The sequence below is a fragment of the Myodes glareolus genome, chromosome 8 (genome assembly GCF_982192425.1).
Source record: "Myodes glareolus chromosome 8, mMyoGla1.1, whole genome shotgun sequence".
In the NCBI taxonomy this organism is placed as follows: Eukaryota; Metazoa; Chordata; class Mammalia; order Rodentia; family Cricetidae; genus Myodes; species Myodes glareolus.
This window is the reverse complement of record NC_142033.1, coordinates 107,199,392-107,211,517: the sequence shown is the minus strand read 5'-3', so window position 1 is coordinate 107,211,517 and position 12,126 is coordinate 107,199,392. Positions and strand designations below refer to the sequence as shown.

At 40.1% G+C, this 12,126-nt stretch overlaps 1 protein-coding gene across 1 annotated transcript; it reads right to left on the bottom strand.

Moving 5' to 3' along the window:
* Positions 1 to 774: 774 nt before the first annotated feature.
* LOC148121246 (ankyrin repeat domain-containing protein 33B-like) lies at positions 775 to 11,892 on the bottom strand. Its single transcript, XM_087909500.1, has 5 exons — positions 11,875 to 11,892; positions 9,344 to 9,412; positions 4,093 to 4,229; positions 3,181 to 3,298; positions 775 to 2,475 (listed from the first exon to the last, which is right to left on the bottom strand). Exons 1-5 carry the CDS (start codon positions 11,890 to 11,892, stop codon positions 2,212 to 2,214), a joined length of 606 nt encoding a protein of 201 aa, XP_087765626.1. The 3' UTR covers positions 775 to 2,211.
* Positions 11,893 to 12,126: the final 234 nt, after the last annotated feature.

Here is a 12,126-nt window from a genome sequence, read left to right as displayed (position 1 = left end):
TTGCTTATATGTCCACATCATAGTCCATAATTAAAGAAAGTCAGGGCAGGAACTCAAACAGGGAAGGAAGCTGGAGGCAGTAGCTGATACACAGTCCATGGAGGGAAGCTGCTTACTGGCTTCCTCATCCTGCTTTCTTATAGAACTCAGGACCACGAGCCCTGGGACAGCACCACTTACGATGTGCTAGGTCCTCATCCATCAATCACTAATTAAAAATAATGCTTTACAACTAGATCTTATGGAGGTATTTTCTCAATGGAGTCTTAGTTCTTTGTACTCATTGTGGACAAGTGTCCCTAAGCAGATTAGCTAGTTCAGGAGTTTTGGTATACAGATTCATATCTGACCAACACAGTGTCAGGACATTTCAAACAGGACAGAAGAAAACAATAACAGCATCTGGCAATATCATTTAATTGATGGATAACCTAATGTATTTGCTTGTTCAAAATTCATTTAAAGTAGAGTGAGTGATCAAAGAGACAACATGATTTTAAAAAACTATGTTGAACGTAGTATATTGAAAAATATATAAGGAACAGAATAAAAATACTTAAATTATTAATTTCAGTGTTGAAAATAAAGTTGACACTTTTCAATGTGAACAACATTAATGTGAAGTTGCCTTAACTAGTAGAAAATTGCCAATCAAATCAGATTAGAAATGACAAACTTGTTTTTAAATGGGAAGCTGAGCCCTCGTACACACTGTTCCTTTGTTTATGTTGGAAGAGTCTCATTCACTCTTTGAATGAGCTAGGCTTTCTCAGTATGTGCTTTTGAGTTGAAGCCATATTCCTTCTACCACTTTAGTGTTCATTACTTAAGCAATGTCACCCTCAAGAACAGCGCTAAGATTGTAAAAGGAGAAACAGTACCTATTTGGCTTAAGCACCAAATGTGCCTCTGCACCTTGTTTTATTAAAAAATCCGCCATTTCTTGCTGTCTTTTATATAACGCAAAGTTGATATGGGGTCAACCCATACTGTAAAGAAAAAAATCATTTTATAAATTGACATGCTTCTCAACTGAAAAAGTATCACAGATTTTGTAAGCAAAAAGAGTCACAAAAGGATAGAGTTCCCTTCAGCCCTTGCTGCAGATTCATACACACAGAGGCTTCCTTCCCTTTGACACACCTTCCCCTGTCCAACACTGCCCGTGAACACCACTTATCTCCAGAACTTCCCACAAATGCCCGCTGGTTCCAAGCTTCTTATCTCCATGGAGATGTGCCTCCATTTCCCAACCCTAAAACATCGAGTTGGATTTGGTGTGCCTCTGTTGAATGAGTGGACTCAAGAGGCATCTCTGAAGCAGTTCTCAATCTGTTTTTCAGAACTATTTTTTTCCCTAAACTGAAAATTATCTCACCAACCAAACATCATTTCCTATTGTAGTGGTTCAAAAAATGCTGGAGGAGGACCTCAGACTCAAATGGTATGTAAACACAAAGAGTGCTTATTCTTCAGAAATAGCCAGCATGCAGTCCATCACCCATATAAAATGTTAATGAGGACCAGGGACAAAGACATGGATGCCCTTTTAAAGGGGACATGGGGAATTCTAAGTATCGTTTTTATAATTGGGCAGTCAGGAAGCAGTTACATGAGGTGCATGTTGATTGTACAGGACTAGTAACAGTTTCATCCATTGTTGGATTTTTCTGTCACATATTGACCATTTTTCTGTCACATATTGCAGCCAGATCCTGCAACTCTGGGTATCCCAGTCTTATAAGGCCAGGTTTGGAACTGTTTAGCCGATTGGCTAAACTTGACTGGGGAACTTCCTGGATTCAGGCCTAGGAAATTAATTAAAATGGAGTCACTACTTGTCTAGGATGGAGTCACATAGAAAATTTGAAAAGGTTAAATAAAGACGTCTTCTCAGTATGTTTTCTTCAATGATCAAATTTCCACATTTGCCTGTGTGCCTGTGACCTTTCCACTCTAGCCTCATCTCTGGAAGACAAAGCACGTCAGTAGCTTCTTAACTGTAAACAGATTTCTTGGGTTTTCTACAGACATTTACCTTAACATTATTTTTTATTGTTTGTGTGTATATGAAGTATGTGTGGGCCCAAGTACTTTATTTGTTCAATTTTAAAGTAAAGCCCAAGTCTGAAACAAAATATACTGTGCCGAGTTTCTTTAAGTTACCTGCAAAACTATGAAAAACAGATTGGGAAAAATGTTTGAACAGATTCAGAGAGACTGCTTGAGCTTCAGAATGTGGAAAGTGATCTGAGTGTCAATGCTGGAAGTACATTGCGAATGAAGTTGAATGAATTTTACCTTTGTTTTGGCGTTAATATTAGCCCGGTATTTAAGCAGTTTTCCAGCAATAATGATGTTCCCTCTGAGTACTGCATGGTGGAGGGCTGCATCCCCAACAAAATCTGTGATGTGGAGATCAGCACCCTGCATGAGTAGTATATTCACGCATTCCACGTTGTCCCACTGGGTTGCCTGTGGGTACTGTATAAAGAAAGAGATTCTGAATTCAAGAAAGTCAGGATAAGCATTCCAACAAGTGCATTGACTAGTTACCCTTGGATCAGACCAATTGTTTAGGTTATACATATTATCTCTTTTTGAGACTGGGCTCTCTTAAGCACCCCAGGCTTGCCTAAATTCATAACCTCCCCACCAAAGTTTTCCTAGTGGTAGAATTTCAGGGGTGTGCCACCACACCTCAATATTAAAGCATTACACCAGCACTGTTTGGCCATTGTTGTAGTGGGGGAGGTTGCTTGTTCATTTGCTTGCTTTGATAACTTGACACAGGCTGAAGACACCGGGAAAGAAGGAACCTCACTAGAAGAATCACCTCCACCAGACTGGACTCTGGGAAGTCTGTAGAGCATTTTCTTGATTGAGGTTGGTATGGGAGGACACAGCTTCCTAGGGGAGGTGGTATGACTGGGCAGGTGGTCCTGAGTAGTATAAGAAATCTGGGCATGGAAAAACAGCATACCCCCATGACCTCTACCTCTGGTCCTGATTGAGCTTCTGCTCTGGTTTCCCTTCATGACTGACTGTGATGTGGAACTGTAGGCTGAATAAATATTTCTTTTCTCAAGCTGGTTTTAGTCAGTGTTTCATCACAGCAACAAAACCAAACAAGGGTAATATCTAATCCATTTCATACCAAAACTCTTGCCCGATAGCTACCTTAATTAAGGGCGTGCGGCCTTCGTCATCTTGTACATTTATATTCGTACAGTCATTAGATAATAATAATTTTACCGTGTCTGGGTGGTTGTGTGCACAGGCATAGTGGAGCGCTGTCCTACAAATTGAGAGGACATTTTAGGAAATTAAAGATTACTATGTAAAGTCACATTCAAGTGTAAATACTATATGGAAAAGTGCATTTCCTTTTGATGGAAGAGAAAAAACTAAAATGTTCTTATTTACTTATTTCTCTACTTAGGTGTTCATTTGCTGTGCTAGGCATATAGAGCATGGCTGCCCCATTCAAGGAAAGTGCTCTATCACAAGCTTCATCCTTCCTCAGAGAAGCCTCTCTGGATTACAGGAGAACACCTATTAGAATGATCTCAGATTGGATTTGAATCCTACCCCAATCACTGTTAGTTATTAGTTACCACTTAGACTACCTAGGAGCTCCATGACTCAATCTCTCCAGGAGATCCAACACCCTCTTCCTATGTGTGTGTGGTACGTTGAAAATACATGCAGGCAAAACCCTCAAACCTATAAAATTTTAAGTGCACAGGTAAAAAAAATGTACTTGGTTTCCTTAGCTAAATCCCTTTAAAGCGCCCAATAAAGTGCTCTAAAAGAGACAATGTAAAAGGATTTGTAAACTAACTGAAGTTTTTTGTTTCGCTTTCTTAAAGAAGGCCTTGGAGCTGCCCTTCCAAGGTGCGCAGGTTTCAGGTGCCTAGGAGCCTAAAGCAGGCACAAAACCCAGTGGTTTCCATGAAAGAAGAGCCTTAAGCAGCATGACCTCTGCCCTCCCTCAGGCTGCAGGGAAAGTATGTTTCTCCCTGGTAGACCCTGACTGTCCCCAACAGTTTCCACCCCTCCTGCCCCTTGACCCTTCCCAGACCCCATTACCTGCCCCTTCTGTCGCATTCATTTATGTAGTATTCGCTGCCATTAATGAATCTTTCGACTAAAGTCACATCACCCACACCGGCCGCCCTGTGGAACTGCCCCTTAGGATCGTATCCGATTAGGGACAGGTGAAATCGCTGCCGATTCCGACCAAAGCACCCATGACCCAGGCATGTGGGTCACAGGCGGGTGTACTAGCGAGTCCGCTGAGGGGCTCTAAAAGTTAGGGCATCGTATTTGAAATCTTCCTGCTTGTTGAGCTTCAAGGCTCCGCAGGCCCTCCCGGCTCCCTGGCCCTCCCGGCCCCCTGGCCCTCCCGGCCCCCCGGCCCTCCCAGCCCTCCCTTCCTTCCCCTTTAGCCACCCACACCCTCCCAAACCCAACAATAAATGTTCAAAAGAGTGGTTAAGTCTCCCCACTGAACCAAATAAGCGTCCTGCTAGGGCAGATCCTTGGTTCAGTGTGAGTGGAACTCTGCTTCCTCCTTAGAAACAGAGTTCCATGGGCATAGTGATGTGCTGTGAGCACACAATGGTGCTCAGCAGCTGTGCACCATGTGTGTTCTGCGCATGCCCATGTCAGACTCCAGAGACGAAAGCCCACAGTGCTCAGCACATGTAGACAAATGTTGTATGTTTTCTCTTTTAAGGAAGTTCCCTTTTAAGGTTCTGATATGGCAACTACAATCACAATACACAGAGGTTTGGAACCTACAAAGGTACCAAGAGGGAGGAGAGTATCTCTCAGGAAAAGTAAATAGTCTATAGTGTTTGGAAGCTAAAAAGAAAACTAGAATTGGATGGATTAATAAAAGGGGGATGGGACAGAAAGATAAAGAAGGGAAAATAGAGAGGGACAACCAATACTAAAGGTTCTTTGTAAAACTATATGGAAACCGACTACCCTAGAAGCTTCCTATACATATGTGAAAGGAACCCACAGGGAGACAAAAAACAACAGGGGAGAGAAGGCTTCAACTAGACATCTTGTGCCACCAAATGAAACCTCCAGTGCCAGGAACAGGTTACAGCCTGTTGAGTCATTGAGCAAAGGGACCCATGGAAACCAGCAAATAGCACAGCTATTGTCAAGACTCTTGGTTGCTCACACAACCTGATGTTAAGGTCTTGTTTCTGAAGGTGACACTTCTATCACTGAATATGGAGAAGCTGAGCTGCTGTCTAACTAGGTTATTCACCTACTAACCAGAGTTCACAGTACTGGAAGGTACTCTGCGTGCTCCTGGAGGAGAAAGGGAGTCCTCAATACCTCTCAGTACAAACCCTTCAACCAACAACCACACCCACATAGAAGGAAGCTCACAGACATCTGTAAATTTATTTCTAGGGGATCCAGCACCCTCTTGTGTCTTTGAAGGCACCAGTCATGCACACAGTGAACATAGATACATGCAGACAAAACATACATAGACATGAAATAAGTGTGATCTATAAATAGTGAGAAGTGATCTATGTAGTAAGTTCACTCTTTTAAAGTATACAACCTAGTAGATTTTTATATGTTCTTTAAATTATGCAACCATCACCCTATTTATTTTTAAAATATTTTCGTCATTTGAGACAAAAACCCTTTGTTCATGAGTAGTTACTCTTCATTCGTCCAGACCCCACGCCCTATCAGTTACCAATATAACTTTTTGCTTCAAGTGTCTCATTCTGGGTATTTAATAGAAATCAAATCATCTAATAAAAAGTGTCCCATTCTTCAGTCTTTTGGCTACTTTCAACCGAGCTTAATGTTTGTGATATTTATTCATGTTATAGGATGTATCAGTTCTTTACCCTTTTCCATGGCTAGAAACTAGACCATTGTATTAACACACCACCCTTTGTTTACTCACTCATCAAGAAGTAGGTAATTAGGGTTTCACCCTTTTTCCTTTTATAAATGATCAGGTACTAGTGGCTGCACTATCTTCATCTACAATTTCAGCAGTAATGTAGCAGGTTCCTGTTCTCCGGTATCTTTACACTTTCAAATGTCTCCCAGCACCTGTGCATGCTAGACAAGTGCTCTACCTGTGACCTATATCCTCAGCATGCAACATGTACTTTTCAATTTTTATACCAGATTTTGTTGTCCAGCTTCAACCTCATATATGTCATATATGTGACACACACACACACACACACACACACACACACGCATGTATGCATGCACACATTCCTCTACCAAGTGCTGGGATTGCAGAGCTGTGCCACCATGACTGACTTATCTTTTGTGTTTTCACCATCTTAATGATATCAAGTATCATCTCATTGAGCTTTGATTTGCAGTACTTGAGGGCTGATGGTGTAGAACATCTTCCAGTGTGCCAGTGGGACATTTGGAAATCTTTCTAGGTCTTATAACACATGGCTGAGGTTCAAACTGCGGCTGGTAAGGGACAGACAAATATGCCATGCAGATGGAGATTGAGTGTGAAGTTTTATTAAAAGGAGGAGTGTAGAGGGAGGAAATGACAGGAGGAAGGAAGGGAGAGGAAGAGAGAGAGGGAGGGAGGGAGGAAAGGAGGGAGGAAAGGAGAGCACTAGAGAGACTGACAGGGGACAGAGCATCTCTTAAAGGGACAGGGTACCATTTGCTATACAGCCAGGCATAGGGCATGAGGTGCTGTGATGCGGCTGAATACTAATGAAACGTCTCTTGAGATCCATTGCCCTCTGTGTCACTGGGCTCTCATTCTAGTGCTGAGTCATAAGAAATTTATACGTTCTGAAGAAAAATTCCTATAGGCCTATATATGGTTATATACAATACATGGGAAGAAATCCAACAGCAGGGGATATATAATGATTTCTTCTGGGTCTAAAGGAATAAGGAAAGCAGGGACTTGATCATCAGGTCCTTGTGTGTTATACAATTACTGGTTGTACTGAAAAAATTTAGTTACCTTAAAATGTTGTTGCTATTTTTTAGTGTTAGAGAGGGGACCTGGAGCCTTCCATGTATAAGGCAAGCTCACACTATGCCCAAGCTGCATGCTCAGCCCGATGTTTTCCTTAATAGCTAGCATTTTACAGGCATTTACTTATTTAGGAAGGGAGAGGAATATAAGAAACACTTCTCTGTTTTATTTTTTAATGAAAAGAATGTTAACAGGAAGAAGCCCTGAGAATAGGGCCACTGAAATGTCTCAGCACCTAAGATCATTTTTCATACAAGCCTGATAACCTGAATTTCATCTCGGAATCCATGATAGGAGAATTAAACCAATTCCCAGATGGTGTCCTCTGACTTCTACACATATACCTTGTCTTTCAACACACACACACACACACACACACACACACACACACACACACACAGAGAGAGAGAGAGAGAGAGAGAGAGAGAGAGAGAGAGAGAGAGAGAGAGAAGCCAAGGAGGATCACTACTTATTGGCCTGTTCCCTATGGATTTCTCAGCCTGATTTCTTATGGGAATGAGGACCCTTTGTACAGACTGCCACTACACACACTAAGCTGGGCCTTTCTACATCAAAAAATTTCAAGAAAAGGTTCCTACCGCCTTGCCTACTCTACCAAAGTATTTGGTGATATGGATAATATTTAAAGAGGTAGCACTTGGGCAGAAGGGCTGGTCCTGAGGGAGGAGCTTCAAATGAACAAGGATGCACTTGAGCAGAAACTAGACAGAAAAGCTCAACCTCAGCATGATATCACAAAATGAGAAGAATGTAGTATACCTATGGTTGCACCTAGACTTTGTTATCATCTAGCTAAATGCCAGATAGCTTTTTAATTGTTATTTATTCAACAACCATGTACCAGGACAAGCAGTAGACTCATGACAAGATCCACTATTCAGCAACCATATGATATAAACTGAGCCCGTGGATTCAAGAAACTGCAACACCCACTGGCAGGCAATGGTTATTGCACCTATTCCAGCTGATTAAGCCACAGGAGAGATTTATTATTCTAACTCTAATCCATAAGTTACTGATTTAAAATGGGCAATATGTCAGACAATCTAATCGTCCAAGCTTTCAATAGCCTTTTCACTTACAACATGTGTGAGGTCTTACAAGACTCATATGATGTCCCTCCTACACTGTTATTCCTATTTCTAGGGTTTAGTTTTGCACTCAATTTTTTCTGAAAAATATGGTTTGACAATAGGAAAAAGGTGCAGTCTTTACAGACTGAATCCAGTCTTCTTATGAAAGAAGTTGGAAATCTGAAAAGAGACACGATCAACTTAACTAACAATTGTCAGTCAGCTGAGGTACTTTTAAACATTGTACAGACTGGTACCAAGCTTTTTAAAGAGGAGGTCATACTTCCACAAGAGAAAACAAACACTTTGAATACCAAAACCCAGTCGAATGAGGTGCTTTTAGAAGTGGTACAGACTAATAACAAACTTTTCAAAAAAGAGATTGCACACTGAAGGAAGATACTAGGACTTTGCTTAACAAGACTTGCTCAACTGAGATATATTTGGAAAAGGTACAGTCTGGTAGAAATTTATTTAAAGAGAGATTCAACACTCTGGAGAAAGAAAAAGCTGATTTGGCATATAATAGTAATTTATTTAAAGAGAGATTCAGCACTCTGTAGGAGGAAAACAGCTGACTTGACACATAAAAGTAGTTCATTTAAAGAGAGATTCAGCACTCTGGAGAAGGAAACAGCTGATATGGCAATAAAACCTAGCCCATGACAGTAGGTGCTGAAACATTATTTGAGAGAATTTTGCACTGTTGAATGTATTAATCGGAATCTGTCAAAGCGGTATGACAGGTTGACTGATAGACTGTCTCCCCAAGAAGGTAAAATGCATGCCATGGAGATTATATCCAAGGATGAGACATTATCTCTACTGGACAGACTTCATACCTTGGAATCCTCAATGAGGGCATTAGAGTAGACTACTGGACAGGAGGTCCAGACTTTACAAAAGGCAGCGGTAAACAGATTTGAAAAGATTGATGGAATTATTATCTTTGATGACCAGGAGCAAAAGGTATAAAGGCAAAATTTAACTTCATCAATATGTAAAACTCTCTGGGATAGCTTTCCCAGGGTTCTACTTGACTTTCCAGTAATAATGTCAGAAAAGGCATCCAGCTCTAAATGCCCTAAGGTTGTCAAGGAATATACATGGGAGCCTATATGTATGACTGATTTAAAAGAAATTAAACAAACAATTGTAGTTTACGGACTACATTCATCTTATGTTGGGGAAATGGTTAAAACGTGGGCTTTCAGTAGCAAGGCCATACCTCACGACTGGGCTCAGTTAATCTCAGCTGTCCTAGAATGTGGACCACAATTGCATTGGAGATGCTTTCCTAAAAAGGAAGCAAGAATTTTAGAGCAACAAGAAAAAGTGAAAGGAACTGAGATCTCCCTAGATCAAATTCTAGGTAAAGGACTTTACTCTGATCCTCAGGATCAAGCTCTCTATAATGACCACACCCTGTCCCTATGTACCGCAGCAGCTTTAGAGGCTTGGGATAGAATTTAGGAACTAGGAAAGGGAGTTGAATCATATCCTATGGTTAAAAAGGGTCAGAGAGACCCTTTTAGTGACTTTTTGCAAAGATTAACTAGGGATGTACAAGTAGGGATAACTGACACAGTCTCTGGCTTATAAGAATGCCAATATAGAGTGCAAAGAGATCATGGGACCTTCAAAGATCAGATCAGCACCCATGAATGAATGGGTTTTACAAATATTGAATGTTGAGACACTTGACTATGGTACTGAACCTTGGGTAGGAGAAGCAATTTCCAATGGTAAGAGAAGACATCAAAATACCATATGTTTTAATTGTGGTAGAATGGGACATATAAGAAGGGATTGTAGGCAATGGATTTCCAGGAATAATGCCTCTTCTGGAAATGACAGAATTAGGAGGACTCAGCCTTCAGGCATATGTAGGAGGTGTGACAAAGGCTGACTTTGGACCAATGAAGGTAATCAACAAAAGATAGACAAGGCAACCCAATACCATCGGGAAACTGTGTGTGTGTGTGGCTCTTGCAGGCCCCCATGACAAATACGGTCCAGTCATTCCCAGTTACTGTGGAGAATGTGTCTCATCAGGAAAGTTAAATAGTCCCATGCTTGCTGTCAAAAGCAATACTGGTCTGAATGATGAGATAAATGTGGAGAATGAGTCAAGAGCTCTAGTGAGACAGAGGAAAGGTATATTCTGACAGGTTTCTATAAATTAGCAAAGACCAATGCTAAAAGTGTGTATAAATGACATTTTTATTGAAGGCTTATTAGACACGGGTGTGAATGTAAGTATCATTAATCTATAACTTGGCATCTGAATTGGCCTCTTCAGGAGGTAGATGTTTAGTTCATGGGAATTGGAACTTTCTCTTGAGTAAGACAAAGTACAAGATGGGTTGAATGCATTGAACCAGAAGGGCAAATAGGAAAACTAAGGCCATATATAGCCAATATTGCAGTGAATTTGTGGGGTCATGACCATTTACAGCAATGGAATACCCAGAATAATATTCCTGAAGCCCCTAAAGCTTATGTTAGAAGATATTACAGATGACGACCACCGGCCATTTGGGCTGTACAAGAACACAAAGCAATTGATAGCCCTTCAGATGTACGAACAGCCCTGCAAGGTAATGAAGAAATTGATCAATTATTGATTAGAATCCTGTTGCAGGCCTCTGAAATTTATTAAAAAATCACGTCAATAGCAAAGGTTTAAAAAAAGAGTTTTCTATTACATGGCAACAAGCTAAGGAGATTATAAAGAAGTGTCCCACTTGCTCTTTCTATAATCTTCTGACAGAAGGAAAAATGACTATCCACTCAGGGGAATCTAGAAAACAAAATATGGTTTATGAATCCAGGTACTGTTTACACTTACAATTTATATACATGCACACACACATATGTGTGTATATCTGGTTTTGAAGGGGCTTTGTACTTCTCTAAATCCAAGCTTGTTGTTAAAATGAACATTCAGAGTTTCTATCTCATATCAGGAGCCATCTGGTATGAGACAGAAGGAAGACTTTAGAAAAAAATTTACTTTCTCCATTCCTATTTTGTCTATATCATATTCTTCATTGTATGTATGTTTATATGAATGATATTTAAGTTTTCCATGATGAACAAAAGATTTTCCTACAGATCCTTTTCCTGCTATAAACTTTGAAGTTTCCAGGAAGAAGATGAGGCCCCACAGCAACCACTATACCTAATTGAGATGACATTGTGATATAGACAGTGATAATATAAGACCACTTTTTTGGGTACCAGCTGCTGAAATGGTGCACCTTCTCATATTCTGGCCAGAACTCTAAATGAGTACTTTGAAAACAAAAACAAAAAGAAAGAAACAAAAACCCATTGACTGCTCAGAAATTGTTTGCAACTATGCTAGACAGTAATTTTGGAACTTAACCACCACTTAATTTTTGTAGGATTCCATTCAGAGAATATTGCCCCCAAGACAGCGGGAAACAATTCTAGAAGATGATGCCCCTTATCCCCAAAAAGTTTGTCCTTAGGGTTGGGAACACTGTTTAGGGGTTGTTATTATTACTTGTACTAGATAGAGGGTTGGGGTAAAATCTGTGTTTGTCCAAAGGAAAGGGGTGACAGAAATAGTGGGTAATAAAGTGAATGCTTGTGAGCTATTATTTATAGATAATTTACATTGGTATAGTTTTTGTATATTGATACAAGTTCAAATTATATTTGTTACTTTTGTTTACTTCATTTGTACAACTACATAAAGTCCTTTTGTCAGATTGTATGTATGTGTGTTACTGTCTCGGTGTAGGACATTTTGTATACTGATACAACTTTTAGGGTATATTTTCATATTGCATTATATATTACTGCTACCTCTGATCAAGATACTTATAGATTGTTTATATTTTGAGGTCATTATTCTCATTTGTTACACATTTGCTTACAGATGATTTAATATTCTGACATGAAGTTTTAGTCTTTAAGTTATACAGGTATTAATTATTATAGGTCAATAGTTGTTCATGTTTGTTGTACAGTCAGATAAAT

Excerpts from the sequence above, each read along its gene's own strand:
- LOC148121246 (XM_087909500.1), bottom strand. Across the intron at positions 4,230-9,343 it reads TAACTGAGCCCAGTCGTGAG|CGATTTCACCTGTCCCTAAT; the intron begins GTATGGCCTTGC and ends CGGAATCGGCAG. Across the intron at positions 3,299-4,092 it reads GAATGCGACAGAAGGGGCAG|GACAGCGCTCCACTATGCCT; the intron begins GTAATGGGGTCT and ends CTCAATTTGTAG.